At 43.9% G+C, this 14,867-nt stretch overlaps 1 protein-coding gene across 1 annotated transcript in view; it reads right to left on the minus strand.

Annotated features, from left to right (window-relative positions):
* NIPAL4 (NIPA like domain containing 4) overlaps positions 1 to 14,867 on the minus strand; it is a 29,934-nt gene that overhangs the window by 7,341 nt on the left and 7,726 nt on the right. The window contains exon 2 of the mRNA XM_056860213.1: positions 2,052 to 2,300. Coding sequence (XP_056716191.1) covers positions 2,052 to 2,190 — 139 coding nt within the window. The 5' untranslated portion in view covers positions 2,191 to 2,300. The remainder of the gene's footprint in view (positions 1 to 2,051; positions 2,301 to 14,867) is intronic.

Raw genomic sequence — 14,867 nt, forward strand, 5'->3', positions numbered from 1 at the left:
CAGATTTTCTCTGAGATAGATGCAAGTATTATAATATTCTTATTACTATAAACATGTCTTTCAACATGGGAGATAAGTTTCTCACTGCAGCAAGTATTAGCATAAGCAGAAGGCTTGCTTGTAGAATCTCACATTTCCATTGGAAGCTGGCAGTTGAAACATCAATCTAGCCAGATATCGGCGGTGTTATGATTATACAGAAGCATAATACATAATGAGTGGACAAAAGAAGAGGGTCTGTTGCTTAACCTACACTTCTGAGTTATATCATAACCCAACAGAATACTAGTGTTGAGGTGTAATGAATCTTTGCTTTTAAATGAAAGTGACTATTTCCTACAGTAGCAAGTACCCTGTCTGACTACTACTACTTTGAAAGTAGTGGATTGTGGGCGTGAGGTAGTTGTGAATTTCCTGCATTGTGCAGTGGGTTGGACGAGACAGCCCTCGTGGTCCCTTCCAACTGTATGATTCTATGAAAGAAGTAGAGTGTGTACACCTTTGCTAGTGCTTGAGCATCTGATATATAAGCTCTTCCTAGCATCCAGAAGCACAACATGGTCAACCCTCCCCCACACACTCACCCTTCACTTGCAGCTTGCACTGAGCTCTCTCTTTCTTATGCAGAGTTGCCAGATCACAAGAGAGCTCTTTGCTGACCTAGCGCTTAATTGGGAAGTGCCTGGAGCCTGCTACCTAAGCAGCACCCTAACCTCCCCACTCTGAGGATGCGCTTCCAACCCTGATTCCTTAGCACAGAATACCTTGTCATGCAATTAAACAAAGAGAAACCACTGTTGGATGGAAATGGCCACAACTTTTTATTGGTAACAGCAACAGGCATTTGGCATGGCATAAGGGTATGATCCTAATCATCGGTGACCCGGCTGCCAACCAATGCATCTCCTATCTCCAGCCTGGGAGTAGCCTGGGATGGCAGTCCATGGGACCCACTTGGATGGAAGCCTACTGCGTGGTCCCCTGCCACTTGGCAGGAGGCCATGTTGACAGCCCCTGAGTGGGTATGTAGCAATCCAGGCCTCCCCCCAAATCCCTTACTGGGATCCCCAGAGTGGGGAAAAGGGGGGGCATGCAGGTAATCTTTTCCCCCAAACTGGATCCAGCCCCATGCAAAACTGTTAAAGTTATGATGAGATAACGGAACATGAATAACAAACAGCCTAAATAAAGGGAGGAAGGGCAGGACAACTCAGAAGCCAAACAAGCTGGGGGCTGGGCAAGGGTTCTTTGAATTTTCTGCAGGCAGACCTGAGTGAAACACTCAAGTCCGCAGTCCAAAGGAGGGCCTGCCCCCAGAGCCCTGGGGCCTGATTGGCCCATTTGAACTCCTGGGAAAGCTGGGGGAGTAACGGCAGGGCAGAAAAGTTCCCACCAAAGCCACCGACACCGCGGATCCCTCCCTGGCTTCCCAGCCAGCCGCCATTTAAAGTGCCATGCCTACCAGCCCCGCTGCTCTCCCCTGGCCCTGAAAAGCCCGATGAGCCCCCGTGCTGGCTACAGCCACCCCACAGCACAGGCCTGCAAAATGGGGCTCTTTCGGTGAGTCAGGGCCCATGCTTTGTTTCTTTAAAAGATCTACAGTCACAAATGACAATGTACCCAATTGCTCCCATCCCCATTACCCGCTCTCCCCTACTGTTGAAAGTATGGGATAAAAAGTTTCTGGAGGTCGTCAAGTAATTCCTCTCGAACAGCACTCAGTCTGTATTAATTGTACTCCAACAGACAGGATCTCTGTTTCTTCATTACGTCAATCATTATATTTTTAAGTGTACAGCTAACATATTTTATGGGTACATCAGAAGATATGAACTGTGAACATAACAAACATAAATGCATCATACAGGCACACTCATTAAGATTATCAGTTCCCTGTGGAGTATATGCTTGATGGAAAAATGGGGATTGGCCCAGTGAATATGGATAATGTGTGAATAATGGCCCATAAAACATTCAGAGGCTCAAAGTCAGACCTCCGTTATATCAAAAATAGTTTCTATTCCCACCTCTGCAGACAACTAAATTCGTACCTGCCCTGGTGCCTCCTTTCTCCACTAACCGTAGCAGCCCTTTCTTCTTGAGGATGACACTGCTGCCAATGAGAAAGCTGGAGAAGATGGCCAGGCCCAAGCCAACATAGAAGCCATATTTGTTTTCTACCTGCACCATCCAGTCAGCATCCAAAGTCAGATTTTCGTGAGGTGAAATTGTTGGGCTGACATTCCCAATGACCTGGCAGACTGTCTGCCAAGACAGGCAAGTCAGGGTCAACAAGGAACCTGGGAACATAAGAAGGGAAGGAGGGAGAAATGGAGATTAATGAAGACTTTAATGAATAAACGTTTCTGTGGCTATATCTAGCACGCCATCTCTCAGGGAATCGTTATTCTTTTTCCCTTCCTCGGGATTTCTCCATCTTCATCCATTTACAATTTCAATAATTTCTTCACGAACGTGAGAATAAACGTTCTTGTGTTTTAGACAGTTGCAAGGACCGGCATGTGAAAAATGGCACCCCCAAACCCTGAAGACATCAGCATTGTTTCTCACTTTTGCCCTCTGATCAATTTTTTTTTACTAATCATTCTATTTTCATACTGCTTGCCAGCAGATTTTAAACGACACGTTTTTTGTTTGTGTAAATCTGCAAACCAATGACAGTTTTACAGTTGTAATATATTTTTAATTAATATGTGCAAATGACTGATGGACAGTTCTATTTTAAACAGGGCACGCTTTAAGTACTCCCTGTGGAATAATCTTCACCCTAACTAATGCATAGCCAGAATTTCCACTACGTTTTAATGTGGCAGGGTTTCTGTGCCTTGAATGCAACAGGAAAAGGTTTTCTCATTACTAACCTGGAGAAAAGCTTTACCTGCTGACTTGCTGTCATGCAGGGACTGAAGTCCTTCCAGAAAGAAAAAAAAGGTAGTAATTGTATACAGAACACACAATAAATAAAATAAATGAATAAATAGATAATGAAAGCTAATTAAAACACACTTGGCATTTTATCATCACAAAAAGGAGTTCAAGCCTGCCAAGGCAGCTATCCTAGGACAGGACAAAACAGACCCAAATCAGCTGGTCAAAGAGAATAAATAAGAGAAAATAATAATAAAAGAAGACACAGCTCTTTGGGGAATGCAGCAAAAAACCCAAAAACCAACAGCACCCATATAACCAGAAAACCAGAGCTGAAATCAAAAGAAAACCAAACAGAAATTGAGCAGAGTGCTGAATAATGCCCTTCTGAGCCAGGCATGACAGCTAAGCTCCACTCAAAAGTAATAAAAATTAAATAAAAAGAATGAATAAATAGATCGATGAATAATAAAACACAATATGCAGCCTACAACTATAAAGCAGAGAAGATGGCTCTGTCTCTACCTATACCCCAGCTGTTCCTGAAACCAAAGCAAATTAACACACCCTCGGCATCTTATCAAGTAAACACTGAGAAAACACTAAGAGAAACATCTTTACAAAAAAAAAAGCTCAAGACTGCCACAGCAGCTATCTTGAAACAGAACAAAAAAGACCCAAATCAGCTGGTCCAAAATAAAATAAATAGAAGCAGCAATAATAAAAAGGCACAACTCTTCAGAAAGCACAGCAAAACACCACTGCCACCCAGATAACCGGAAACCGAACTCCAGTCATATACAGAACAATTAACAAGTCTTGGTCTGGAGTCTCCAGGCTAGTTACTCTAGAATAATCCCATGCACTTTGAGTAATTGATTTGACCACAAATGCCACTGGAATAGTCAGACTCAAAATGTGTACAGATCCATTTTATTAATTCACACTCAGCTTTTCAATCCAAAACTGTATCCCAAGGCAGATTGAAAGCCAAGGTATCCATTCATCATTTTCAGGCTGCAACCATCTTTCCTACCAGTGCTTTTTGCAGCAACACGACATTGGGAAATTCTGGTCAAGCAGTTGGAATTTGCATTTCTTAAATGTCTCGCCATCAAAGCATAGACGGCTCTGTTAGCCCAGGAGATGGCAACCTTCCTCATCTTGGCAAAGTGTATTAGGGTTGCAATTCTTTTTGAAATAAAGGTTCTGCTACATGGGTGGCAATAAATCCAACCAGAGAAACTGTTCCTAGCACGGAGTATGGCAACTTGGGAAAGATAAATGTGCTGGGTTTCTTTCTACCTTACAGCTGCTATGGACAGAACCTTTGTCAGGGAAAAAGAAAGAAAGAATGGCAGCTCTAGCAAGGTCTCCTTGACAGCTGACTGCAGAAGTACAAACGATCTGTAAAATAAACCCAAGCACATCACAAAAAGAACAGAACTGACCTAAACTGGATTTTAAATTTGGCTGTATCATTACTCAATATTTAATTGTTATGTATTGCTTTTATCTGTGCTTATTATGTATATTTTAACCTATTGAAAGCTGCTCTGAGACCTGCTTTGGTGGGGGAAGAGCGGGATATAAAAAGAATAAACCTTATTGCATTGTTGCACTTTAAAATCCCACAGGGAAGGAGGCCTGATTAAAATGGTCTACCCACAGAGGCTCATGGAGCTTACTAGATTCCAGAATGATCTAGGGAATTTTAGGATTTCAAACACATGCTCTGTTGAGGCTGCAGCGGGAGCTTGGAATATGAAGCTCCTTGGAGCTATTGACATGGTCGCCCCTTGTCAGAGTAGTGTAGTGGTTAAGAGTGTTGGTTTGGAGTGGTGGACTCTAATCTGGAGAACCGGTTTGATTCCCCACTCCTCCACATAAGCATTGGATGCTAATCCAGTGAACCGGGTTTGTTTCCCCACTCCTACATACGAAGCCAGCTGAATAACCTTGGGCTAGTCACAGCTCTCAAAGCTCTCTCAGCTCCACCTACCTCACCTACCTACCTACCTGTTGTGGGGAGGGGAAAGGAAGGTGATTGTAAGCAGGTTTGATTCTTCCTTAAGTGGTAGAGAAAGTTGGCATATAAAAACCAACTCTTCTTCTTCCTCCTCTTCCTCCTCCTCCTCCTCTTCTTCTTCCTCCTCCTCCTCCAACCTTATAGCAAAACCCAGCTCAAAGCCAAGTGACCTGAAGAGACCTGGGAGATGTCTAGAATGGCACTCATGGAAAGCTCTCACAGAATCTAACAGAACATGTTATAGAGCCTGTTGCAAGACCTATGTATTATCGGTGGTGACAGCAGCAAAGAAATTTTGCTTCTCCGCTACCATTGCATCAGCTAGTTCACGAACATCCCAGTTGTTTAAGGTATCTTGGCAACCTAATTTTTTTATTGACTCAGGAAATGATGTGATACTTTTTCAAAGTATTTTGCTGATAAAATATTATTAATACAAGGTGATCTGGATGCTGGATGAAAAATACGTCAATCTGAAGAAATGTGTAATACATCATCTGGTCTATTTATAGACCATTTTGACCAATTATCATGATGGACGTTGACAGAATCCTGGGATCTGTGAAGGCAACTACTTGTGCTATGGACCATGGCCCATTCTGGCTTCTAAAATCATATAAGGATCACAACAACAAGCATCATAAAATCAATCTCTGGCCTTTTATGCATGGGTTGTTTCCACCAGATTTGCTGCTCTCTAGATGCACAGTCTTTCCAGTTGAATTTTCAAAACACTATGCACAGGGGCTTTTTTCCCTGAAGAAATGCCAGCGGTAAACAGAGTGCACTTATGCATCAGCAGCGAAAATGCAGAGCTTCTGAAATAATGGAGACGTGGTCTATAAGAGGACTGAAACTGACCAACACTCGCTGTGAAACTGACCAAATAAGCAGCCATATAGGTGTTTGTGATTATTTCAGTTGCTACTCCTGCACTCACCAACAAAAACAACTGTTCGATCTGAAACTGACCAACACTCACTGTGAAACTGACCATCATATTCCAGCATTCTCTCACTAGTGCACTTGCAAACAAACAAACAAACTAAAAAGATGGCTTTGAGGGGAGGGATTGGATGAGGGGGAAATACAAGTGGGAGGGAGAAGAGAGAATGGGCATGGGGAGAAAAACCCAAATTGACAAGTATGCACAGGATCAGCTTTTGTTTTGGGATCGAGGTAGACTTTAAACTTATTATAACTTTATTATAACAGAGTGGTTCAGGAAGAATGCTCTAATAAAGGGAAAGAGACTATGGACTATAATACAGTGTACACTGTGGCCCTAGCCTCTCATACCTAGCTTCCCCTGGCACACATGGACTAGTGTGCAGGACTAAAGGACTATGCAGAAAGCCAACAACGCAGCAAGCCAAGGAATGGAAGTGACCCAAACGCTACCCTGGACCAAGCTGCAAAGTGCTAGCAGGGCCCTGCAAATGGCAAGCAGTACTATGGACCCAGGAAAGGAAGTGGCCTGAACTCCATCTTGGATGTAGCTGCACACTTGTGGAAGAAAAGACTGTCTCCAGCCTCGCCTGAAACCCCGGAGCCATGGAAGAGCTGCTCCCTTCCAGACAATGAACAGGACATTGTAATGTTTGCATAACTATCAATGTGGCCGCTCTATCAAGATCAGCCTGAAGACCAGAGCCAATGACGCTCCCTTTCACACCCTGAATTCCTTTCCTGGGATAGCCTGGGATCAGGCTAATCCTATCTTCTATTCATCCTCTTCCTCTCATACTCAACTTTCCCTGATAGCCAACTAATATCAATAATTGTTCAATGCTTGCCAGCCATCAATAATCCATCGCTGCTCCCATCCTTTCTCCCTACTGTGTGACCTTGGGCCAGTCACAGTTCTCTCAGAACTCTCTCAGCCCACGCAGAGGCAGGCAATGGGAAACCATCTCCAAACATCCGTTGCCTTGAAAACCTTACGGTGTTGCCATAAGTCAGCTATGACTTGATGGCACTTTCCACCATCAAACTAAATAATCCATACACTGATGGAATAAAATCTACCTAAAATTATAGAGAGGGAATTGAAATAGAGAACAGGAGGCCAGTAGCACCTTAAGGACAAAATTTGTTCCAGTGGAAGCTTTCATGGGTCAAAACTCAATGTTTCTGATGAAGTGAATTCTAATGAACAAAAACTTATGCTGGAATAAAGTCAGTTAGGGGAGCCCTGAGGAATGAGACCAGTGGTCCATCCAGTCCAGCTTCCTGTTTCACAGAGTGGCCAAACAATTGTCCTAGATGACCAACAAACAGGGCATATAGGCGAAGACCTTCCCCTGATGATGTCTCCCAACATGGCACTCAGAAGTACATTGCCTCTGAATGAAAGGTTTTGCTGCTACAAACTGGCTACCCAACGGGAATTTTCATACAGTGATTATGCTTTGCAGGATGAAACCTGTAATTTATTTTTAATAGAATAAACACAGGTATAACTCACATTTTATCAGTTAAGAATAAATCAACATCTGCAACTAAGGTGTGTCAGGTCAGTGTGGGCTGTGAAACTGCTGAGTCGCTGCAGTTCCCACACTTGACATACCTGATATTCCAACGCTATAGCTTGATACAGGCAAGAAAGTGTTGTAGGCTCTTTAAGAAGCCCATGTAGCGGTTAATATGGAAAAGCTGGTAGCCAAGATGTAAAACTTAAGAAACTTCACATCACAGATACGAATGGTTGAGGCGCAGATAAGGATCTCTGAGGGCAAATGTTGGCCTCTATGCTCAAAGGCATGGCTCTCCTCGTATGGTGCAAGAATGGGTTGGGCTCTGGCCTTCTGCACTAGGAAGAGGGGAAGAAATGGATGCTACTAAATTTTGCAAAGACCATTTCTGAGCTCTGCAAAGTGAATTACACTGAGCGATAAAGGAGCCCTTCAAGCTGTTATTAAAGATACAGCTATAAAAGCTGGTTGAAGTGGCAACCTTAACTGGAAAAAAACTTGTGTGGGAGCTTCATGTGTTTCAAATATAATTACTATTTTTAAATTCATAACCTTTTGCACACTGCATATAGCTCTTAGAGAATTCATTGCTATAAAAAGTAATGCCTAGTAGCTCTGATGGATTAAAAAGCAATCAAACCGATCCACGGAGGATAAATCTACAAAGAGGTTATTTCCCATGATTGCTAAATGGAATGGCCATATTCCACAGGCAAATTCAGTCATTTTTAGGAGTGGCTCTGGCCTCCATATCCTGTTTGTAGGTTGGGGGGGGGATATCTGATTAGGCATTATGGGGAAAAGGATACTGGACTTTGGTCTGATCCAGCAGGGTTCTTCTTATGCTGTTATATTTTATGTGGTCTGCTATAAAAGTCTAGAATGCTCTAGATTACAAATAGAGCAGTCATAAGGTGGTCTACTCAGAATCCTACCCAGGTCTATTCAATGGGGCTTACTCCCATGGAAGTGTAATCAGAATTGCACTATAACTGTGCAGTCTTATGCAGAATTATTCTGCCTAAACCCATCGATTTCTACTCTGTATAGGATCGCACTGTTCTTGTATTTTAAAGTAATTCAATATTTAGAGTGGCTAGATTTGAGTCCAGTAGCACCTTAGAGATTTTGGGGGTATACGTTTTCAAGAATCAAAGCTCCCTTTGTCAGATTTAGGATATTTCTATGCCACCTCTTCAGAGTCCTTGTTGAGGCAGCATACAATTAAAACCACCACAAAGTAACAGCCGTTAAAAACAAGCTACTGGACATAAGTACTATCCATAAAACAGAAGCAGACCATTACAAAGCTAAGACCCATACTTAAAGCCTGGGTAAAAAGATGGATTTTGGCCTGATGCTGGGGGAGGATATTCCCAGAGAGGGGCCACCAGAGAAAATGTCCTGGCTCTAGTTGCCATCAACCTCACCTCTGAAGGCAAGGCAACAGAGCCCAAAAGCTTAACTGTCAGACTGGGGCAGTACAGGATGAGACAGTCCTTTAGGTACCTGGGCCCCAAGCCATTAGGGCCTTAAGAACCAACACTTTGAACATTGCCCAGAAACATGGTCAACCAGTACAGATCTTTCAGCACAGAGGTGATAACCAGCCTGTAACCAGCCCTGACAGTATCCTGGCCACTGCATTTTGAACCAATTGGAGTTTTTGATCCATTTTCAAAGACAGATCCACACAACGTAGACTGCAGTCATCCAACTCGGATGTGATCAGAACATAGATCACTGTGGCCAGATCACATTTTTCCAAGTAATGGCTATAGCTGGCAAACCAGCTGGAGCTGATAAAAGGTGTTACCTACCACGGGTAACTCTGTTCTGAAACTAATGAACACAATCTATATTTATGTCCATTAATATTTTATATTCCAGTAAAATATTGAAATAGATTTTATTCCCCCCAAAATCCACAATATTCTATAAAGAGAACATCTGCACATTCAAAACACTGCCTACAGACGCAGAATAAGGAGAGCCGACACCTCAGTTGGGAGATCAAATGGGCCAACTTTATTCAATGATTTATTTACATTGGTCAAAGGGGATCTGCGACACCCGAAAACCAAACCCCATTCCAAACCCATTTGCAGTGCGGGTGACTGGCAGAATGGAGAAGTCAAGCCTCCACTTGTTTGGCATTCCTGAATTTATGGGTGAGGCCACCCCAGCTCCCAGCCTTGAGCCACCACATCTGTACAGTTTAGGCGCTTCCTCGCCAAGCCTTCGTGATGCTTGAGGGAGGTGTGCCACTTCCTGACCCCCTAGCTGCATAATCTATGGGTCAAGGATAATGACACCATTCAAGGTCTTCCTGTCCCAGGTTCATGAAGGCACTGAGGCCCCAGGCCTGGTCTGAGGGTTAACCTTTCACCATCCACATGATGCCCCAGGGTGTTTACCTAATAGGGTTGCCAGGTCCCTCTTCACCGGCAGGAGGTTTTTGGGGTGGAGCCTGGGGAGTGCAGGGTTTGAGGAGGGACTTCAATGCCATAGAATCCAATTGCCTATGTATTTGTGCTTAAGACCTTTGATCAAAAGAGCCTGAAGTAAAAGGAAAGGAATCCAATTGCCAAAGCGGCCATTTTCTCCAGGTGAACGGATCTCTATCGGCTGGAGATCAGTTGTAATAGCAGGAGGTCTCCAGCTAGTATCTGGAAGTTGGCAACCCTTTCAACTAAGCTTTACTGCATAACATTCAAGCAACTTGACCCGCACTGCTACTGCCACAAAGGGGGACCAGCTTGCTGTTTGGCCAATCCCTCCCCCACCAGCCCCTAAAAGAGGCCATGCCCTAGATCCCCCTGAAAGCATCATGACCCACTTTCATGAAAGACCCTGCTATCCCATATTAGCAAGGTAGCTGTATGACAACTGAGCCCCAGTCATATGCCAGTAGAGTAACAGAAATCACTGGGTTAGATCAGTAAACTCAAAAACCATAACGCTCAAAGAAGCTTTATTAATAGGAAAAGTTCAAAGGTAGATTAAAATACAGGTTAAATAGGCAAAATGGCAAAGAAAACAATAAATTCTAGCTGGCTATATTATACTTACTAAGATGTTATATAGTTGCTGATCTTAAAACTATAAAGATGTTGTTTCAGGCAACAGAGTGACATGCTGAAATTGAAGAGTAAGAACGACCACCATAAGGCATAGCCAAACTTATGGAAAAGTGGACTCAGGTCAGATGACCCACAACTCCCAATCAAGGTAGTCTCTAGGGAGATGTCTCTGACAGTTCAAGCTGGTCTGAACTGGAATGATGTTCTCAGGAGAAAAGAGTAATCTCATCCCTCTCCCATCTTCCCACAGATGTGCTGGTTCAACTAATTAGGATGGTATGAGCTAGTGACCTTGATGGTTCTGCCCGTTAGCGTAACAAGCTGCAGGTGTTTGTGAGAACAGAGCGAGCTAGGCCTATGGGAAATTACTGAGTGCTGAATCTTGAACACACAAAATGGAGAACAGTGATGTAGCAAAGAACAGAATGGTTCTTCTGTCTTCACAGGCTGTACCAGGCTCCCCACTTTGGGCGACCCCAACAGGTAGTCCATGCCTCTTTCAGTGACACTGAGCTCCATGACAGGTCATGCCAGCCAAATCAGCAAGGCAGCCACACCAGGCGCAAATCTACACTGGCTGCACCACAGTCCATCCAAGCCATGCCTCTGGCAAGTGCATCTACCATAATCTCTGCTTTGTGCATCCCTGATCTTATGGGTGAGGCCACCCAGGCTCAGAGCCATCATGTGGGTATGGCTCATGCTTCTCTTCACCAAGCCTTCTTTAGTGCTTGAGGGAGGTGTTTTATGTCCAATTCCCCAAGCCGCGAGGTCTATGGGTAAAGGATAGTGGCACCCCTCAAGGGGTTCCTGTCCCAGGTCCATGAAGGCACAGAGGCCCCGAGCTTCTGGTCTAAGGGTTACCCCTTCATTTTCTAAACCGATACCTCAGGGTGCTCATCCAAGTTGTACCATGTGCTACTGGATGCCAGCAGCCAACCAATAGGGAACCCCACCAGGCTCCATGACAGAAGCCAGAATGGCCACCAAATGCGACATCCGCCCACATCTCTCTCTGTAGCTGGCCTGCTTGCCATAAATTAGGCCCCAGTACATGCACCTGTGATGGACTCCCACCTAGCCAAACCTGAAATGATAAAAGCCTCCTTAATCAGCTATCCGCGGGTGAGAAATCCCTGCCTGGCTTCCCTGGAAACAGCAGAATTGATGACCACAGAATGATCTTAGTGACTGCTGCTTGCCACAGGCAGGTGAGTCCCATTCAGCTCCCTGGGTAGACTGAAGGGTAAATGATCATATCAGCCAACAAAACTCCACTTAGAATTAAGATTGACACGTGGATCAATAGCTCCCACTGAGCTGCACCTCAAGGATCTTGGTTAGTGATCAAGGGAAATATCCTCTTCCCATGCCTCAACTTACTGAGAAGATGTATTTGGCCAGACTAGCATTACCTGAAATTACAATAGCTTAAAGTTCAGCTAACCTTAGTCCCCTGGGACAGAGTCCGATGGATAGCTTCCCTGGAGTCCCATATAACCTGAGCTCCTCCAACTGCTGCCAGAACCAATAACATAACCAGGAGCTACGGGTGTTTTCTATCTAGGCTGCCATTTCAGGGCTCCAAATTATGTGGAGATTAGAATAGGATGCCATGGAAAGTGGGGTCTAGGGAGGGAAAAGACCTGGACAGGGTATAATGCCATGCAGTCCGCCTTCCAAAGCAGCCAGAAAATGGAATAAATGTTTTAAATAAATAAGTAATAAAGAAGTGACTAATGTAGTCTGGAGACCAGTTGTACCTCTGGGAGGTCTTCAGCTCCCATCTGGAGGCTAGCAACCCTATCTCTATTTGGAGCCCATTGCTGAGAACAGGTCACAGTGAACTGAGAACCGTCAAACCGATCTCCAGCATGCACCTGATCATCTAGCACCCTCCTGCAATGGGATAGTCTTTCTGCCTGTGAATGCTTTTGAATGGCTAACAGGTGTCAATCAACTGGTGCCCAACTCCACACGGCCCCTCAAGCTTGCATTTTTCTCCCCACTCTGCTACAAGAAGAAATAAAGTTAATGTCTGAGAAAGTCATGATGGGAAGGAAGTCTCTGGATCCTCTTCTTGCTTGACACTCCTTGCTTTGGGCTGGTGCTGTCCACAAGGCACTATCCTGCCAGGATAGAAGACTCTACAAGACTCAAGAAAACAACAAAAGCTCACAATTCTTTTCCTAATTCTTTGCTGCAGGCTTAACCCCTTAAAGTGCTAAGCTATTCCTTTGGAGTAGGCCAGAGGCTGGAGGCTTTTCTCCCAGCAGGAGAGCCATCTTGTGGTTCCCACTCAAATCAGCTGTTCCATCCTGGTCAGCTTTAGGTGTAGACTTACAAGTCTGAAAACCTAGCTCCAGTTGTTAGGTGGCCAAGGTTAGCATGTTCCCTCCTGAAAGGGGGAAGGCATTACTAGTATTATTATTATCCCTGTTACCAATATGACTATTGTGAAATAAAGCCAGGGGCTTTGCTGGCCAGATATTCCACACTTGAGATCTCCTAGGAAGCACCCCAAGATAGCCTCCTCATGATTAGCTTAGCTCAGACTCACTTCCCTCTCATTTGCTCATTATATGGAAAATAGTTTGTTATATTATTATTATCATTATATCATTGCTAGAGGCCTTGTAACCCAGCCCAAGTATCAGAACACTTGGGAAGCAACCCTCAATGCTTCTCAAACTATATCCAGGAGAGAGAGGTATGAAGCACTGAAATATTCTGCCATCCTGACGATTGGAGATGAGGGAAGTTACAGAACACAGCAACAGCATAACCAACCATGTATGCCCATGACAGAAAACCTCTATCGCAGGTGGCTCTGGGAAGTGGGACACCATGCTCCAGTGCCCCCCAAGCTGGAGTAGCTCATTATATGGAAAATGTTTATTATAATCATGACTCGTTAATACTACCATCATTGAACTACAGCTAAGGGCTTAGTCAGCCCCTTTGATCCGCAAGGAAGCAACCCCAGCTCAATACCTCCTAGCTCATAAATTGGAGTTGTACGGTTTGCAGTGAACTCCAGGATGTCCTCAGAGCCATAACTCACATACTAGGCACCACTGTCCATGTAGTTTGCCCTGAAGTAGGTGCTCCAGTGCTCCCCAAGCTGGAGTAGTTCATTATATGGAAAATGTTTATTATAATTATGATTCATTAAGTACTGCCGTCATTGAACTATATAGCTGGGGGCTTGGTCAGCAAAATATCTCACCCCTGCAATCTGTAAGGAAGCAAACCCAGCTCACCTACTCCTAGCTCATATATGGGTTAGTGATGTACCCAGAGCCATAATTCACATACTAGGTACCCCTGTCAGGGAAGTTTGCCTGGAGGTAGGTACAACTGTCTGGAGGTAGCTACAACCAGTCTTAGAAAATAGGGATGGAGCATCTGCTCCCCACCCCCAAAAGATTACAGATTCAATCTCAGGCTGCAGAAGCAGGAAAAGACCTGTCTCTGTCTGAGAGCCTGGAAGCCCGTTGTCAAATGATTCCCCCTCTTCAGCCACAAGTTAAAAATCAGGTCTTGAAAACAGAAGAGGCAATCTCAGTTTTATCTCACACAGGGAATATCTCTTTTAAGAAAATGCTTGCCTTCTGCAGTATTAAAAGTAAGTAAAACAATTTTAAAAATCTGGTGACTGATAAGTCAACAGTAACTTTTTAAGTCAATAAAACTTGAGAAATTACAATGCATTCCTAAGGAGAGTTACTCCAGTCTAAGTCCATTAATTTCAATGGGTTTAGACTTGAGTAACTCTCTTTAGGAATGTACTGCTAATAAACTAAATGTTACATCCCTAGCATTTTGGGGTTTTTAATGTTAGTACAAGTGTATCCTGGCCTTACTAAAGTCGCAGGAATCAAGATGAGTTTGATATCTAAACTGTTTCTGTTCATGAACACTACATTGTGATTAGGTATCTTGGACAATTAGTACAGGTGACTTCCAGCATAGCAAAAACTCCTTTATTTAAAATATGTAGCTCTTTCTATTACCAGAGTATGCTTCTGGTAATTCATGCAGATGGGTTCCTAGAAATTAAAGATCCTAACGAGGCTGGAATAGTTCCTAGTTCGACGGAAAGGCCAATAATATCTGTGTTCAGTATTTGCCTTGCTAGTACAGATTAAAATATATGGAACCTATATTAAACTGGTGTCTTAAAAATATATGGAAAATTGGGCACTAGGCATAAGCAGAGTGTACATTCACAGCATTGCAAAATAAGTTTCTGGAAAGTACGGACATAAACAGTCAATACATGGTTAATTTCTCACCCCTCGACTGCAGGTCAAGCATAAGATGAAAGCAAGAGATGCATCCCTATAGACCAGTGGTTCTCAACCTGGGGCCATATGGCCCCCTGGGGGG

The sequence above is a fragment of the Euleptes europaea genome, chromosome 1, assembly GCF_029931775.1.
Source record: "Euleptes europaea isolate rEulEur1 chromosome 1, rEulEur1.hap1, whole genome shotgun sequence".
NCBI classification, from domain to species: Eukaryota; Metazoa; Chordata; class Lepidosauria; order Squamata; family Sphaerodactylidae; genus Euleptes; species Euleptes europaea.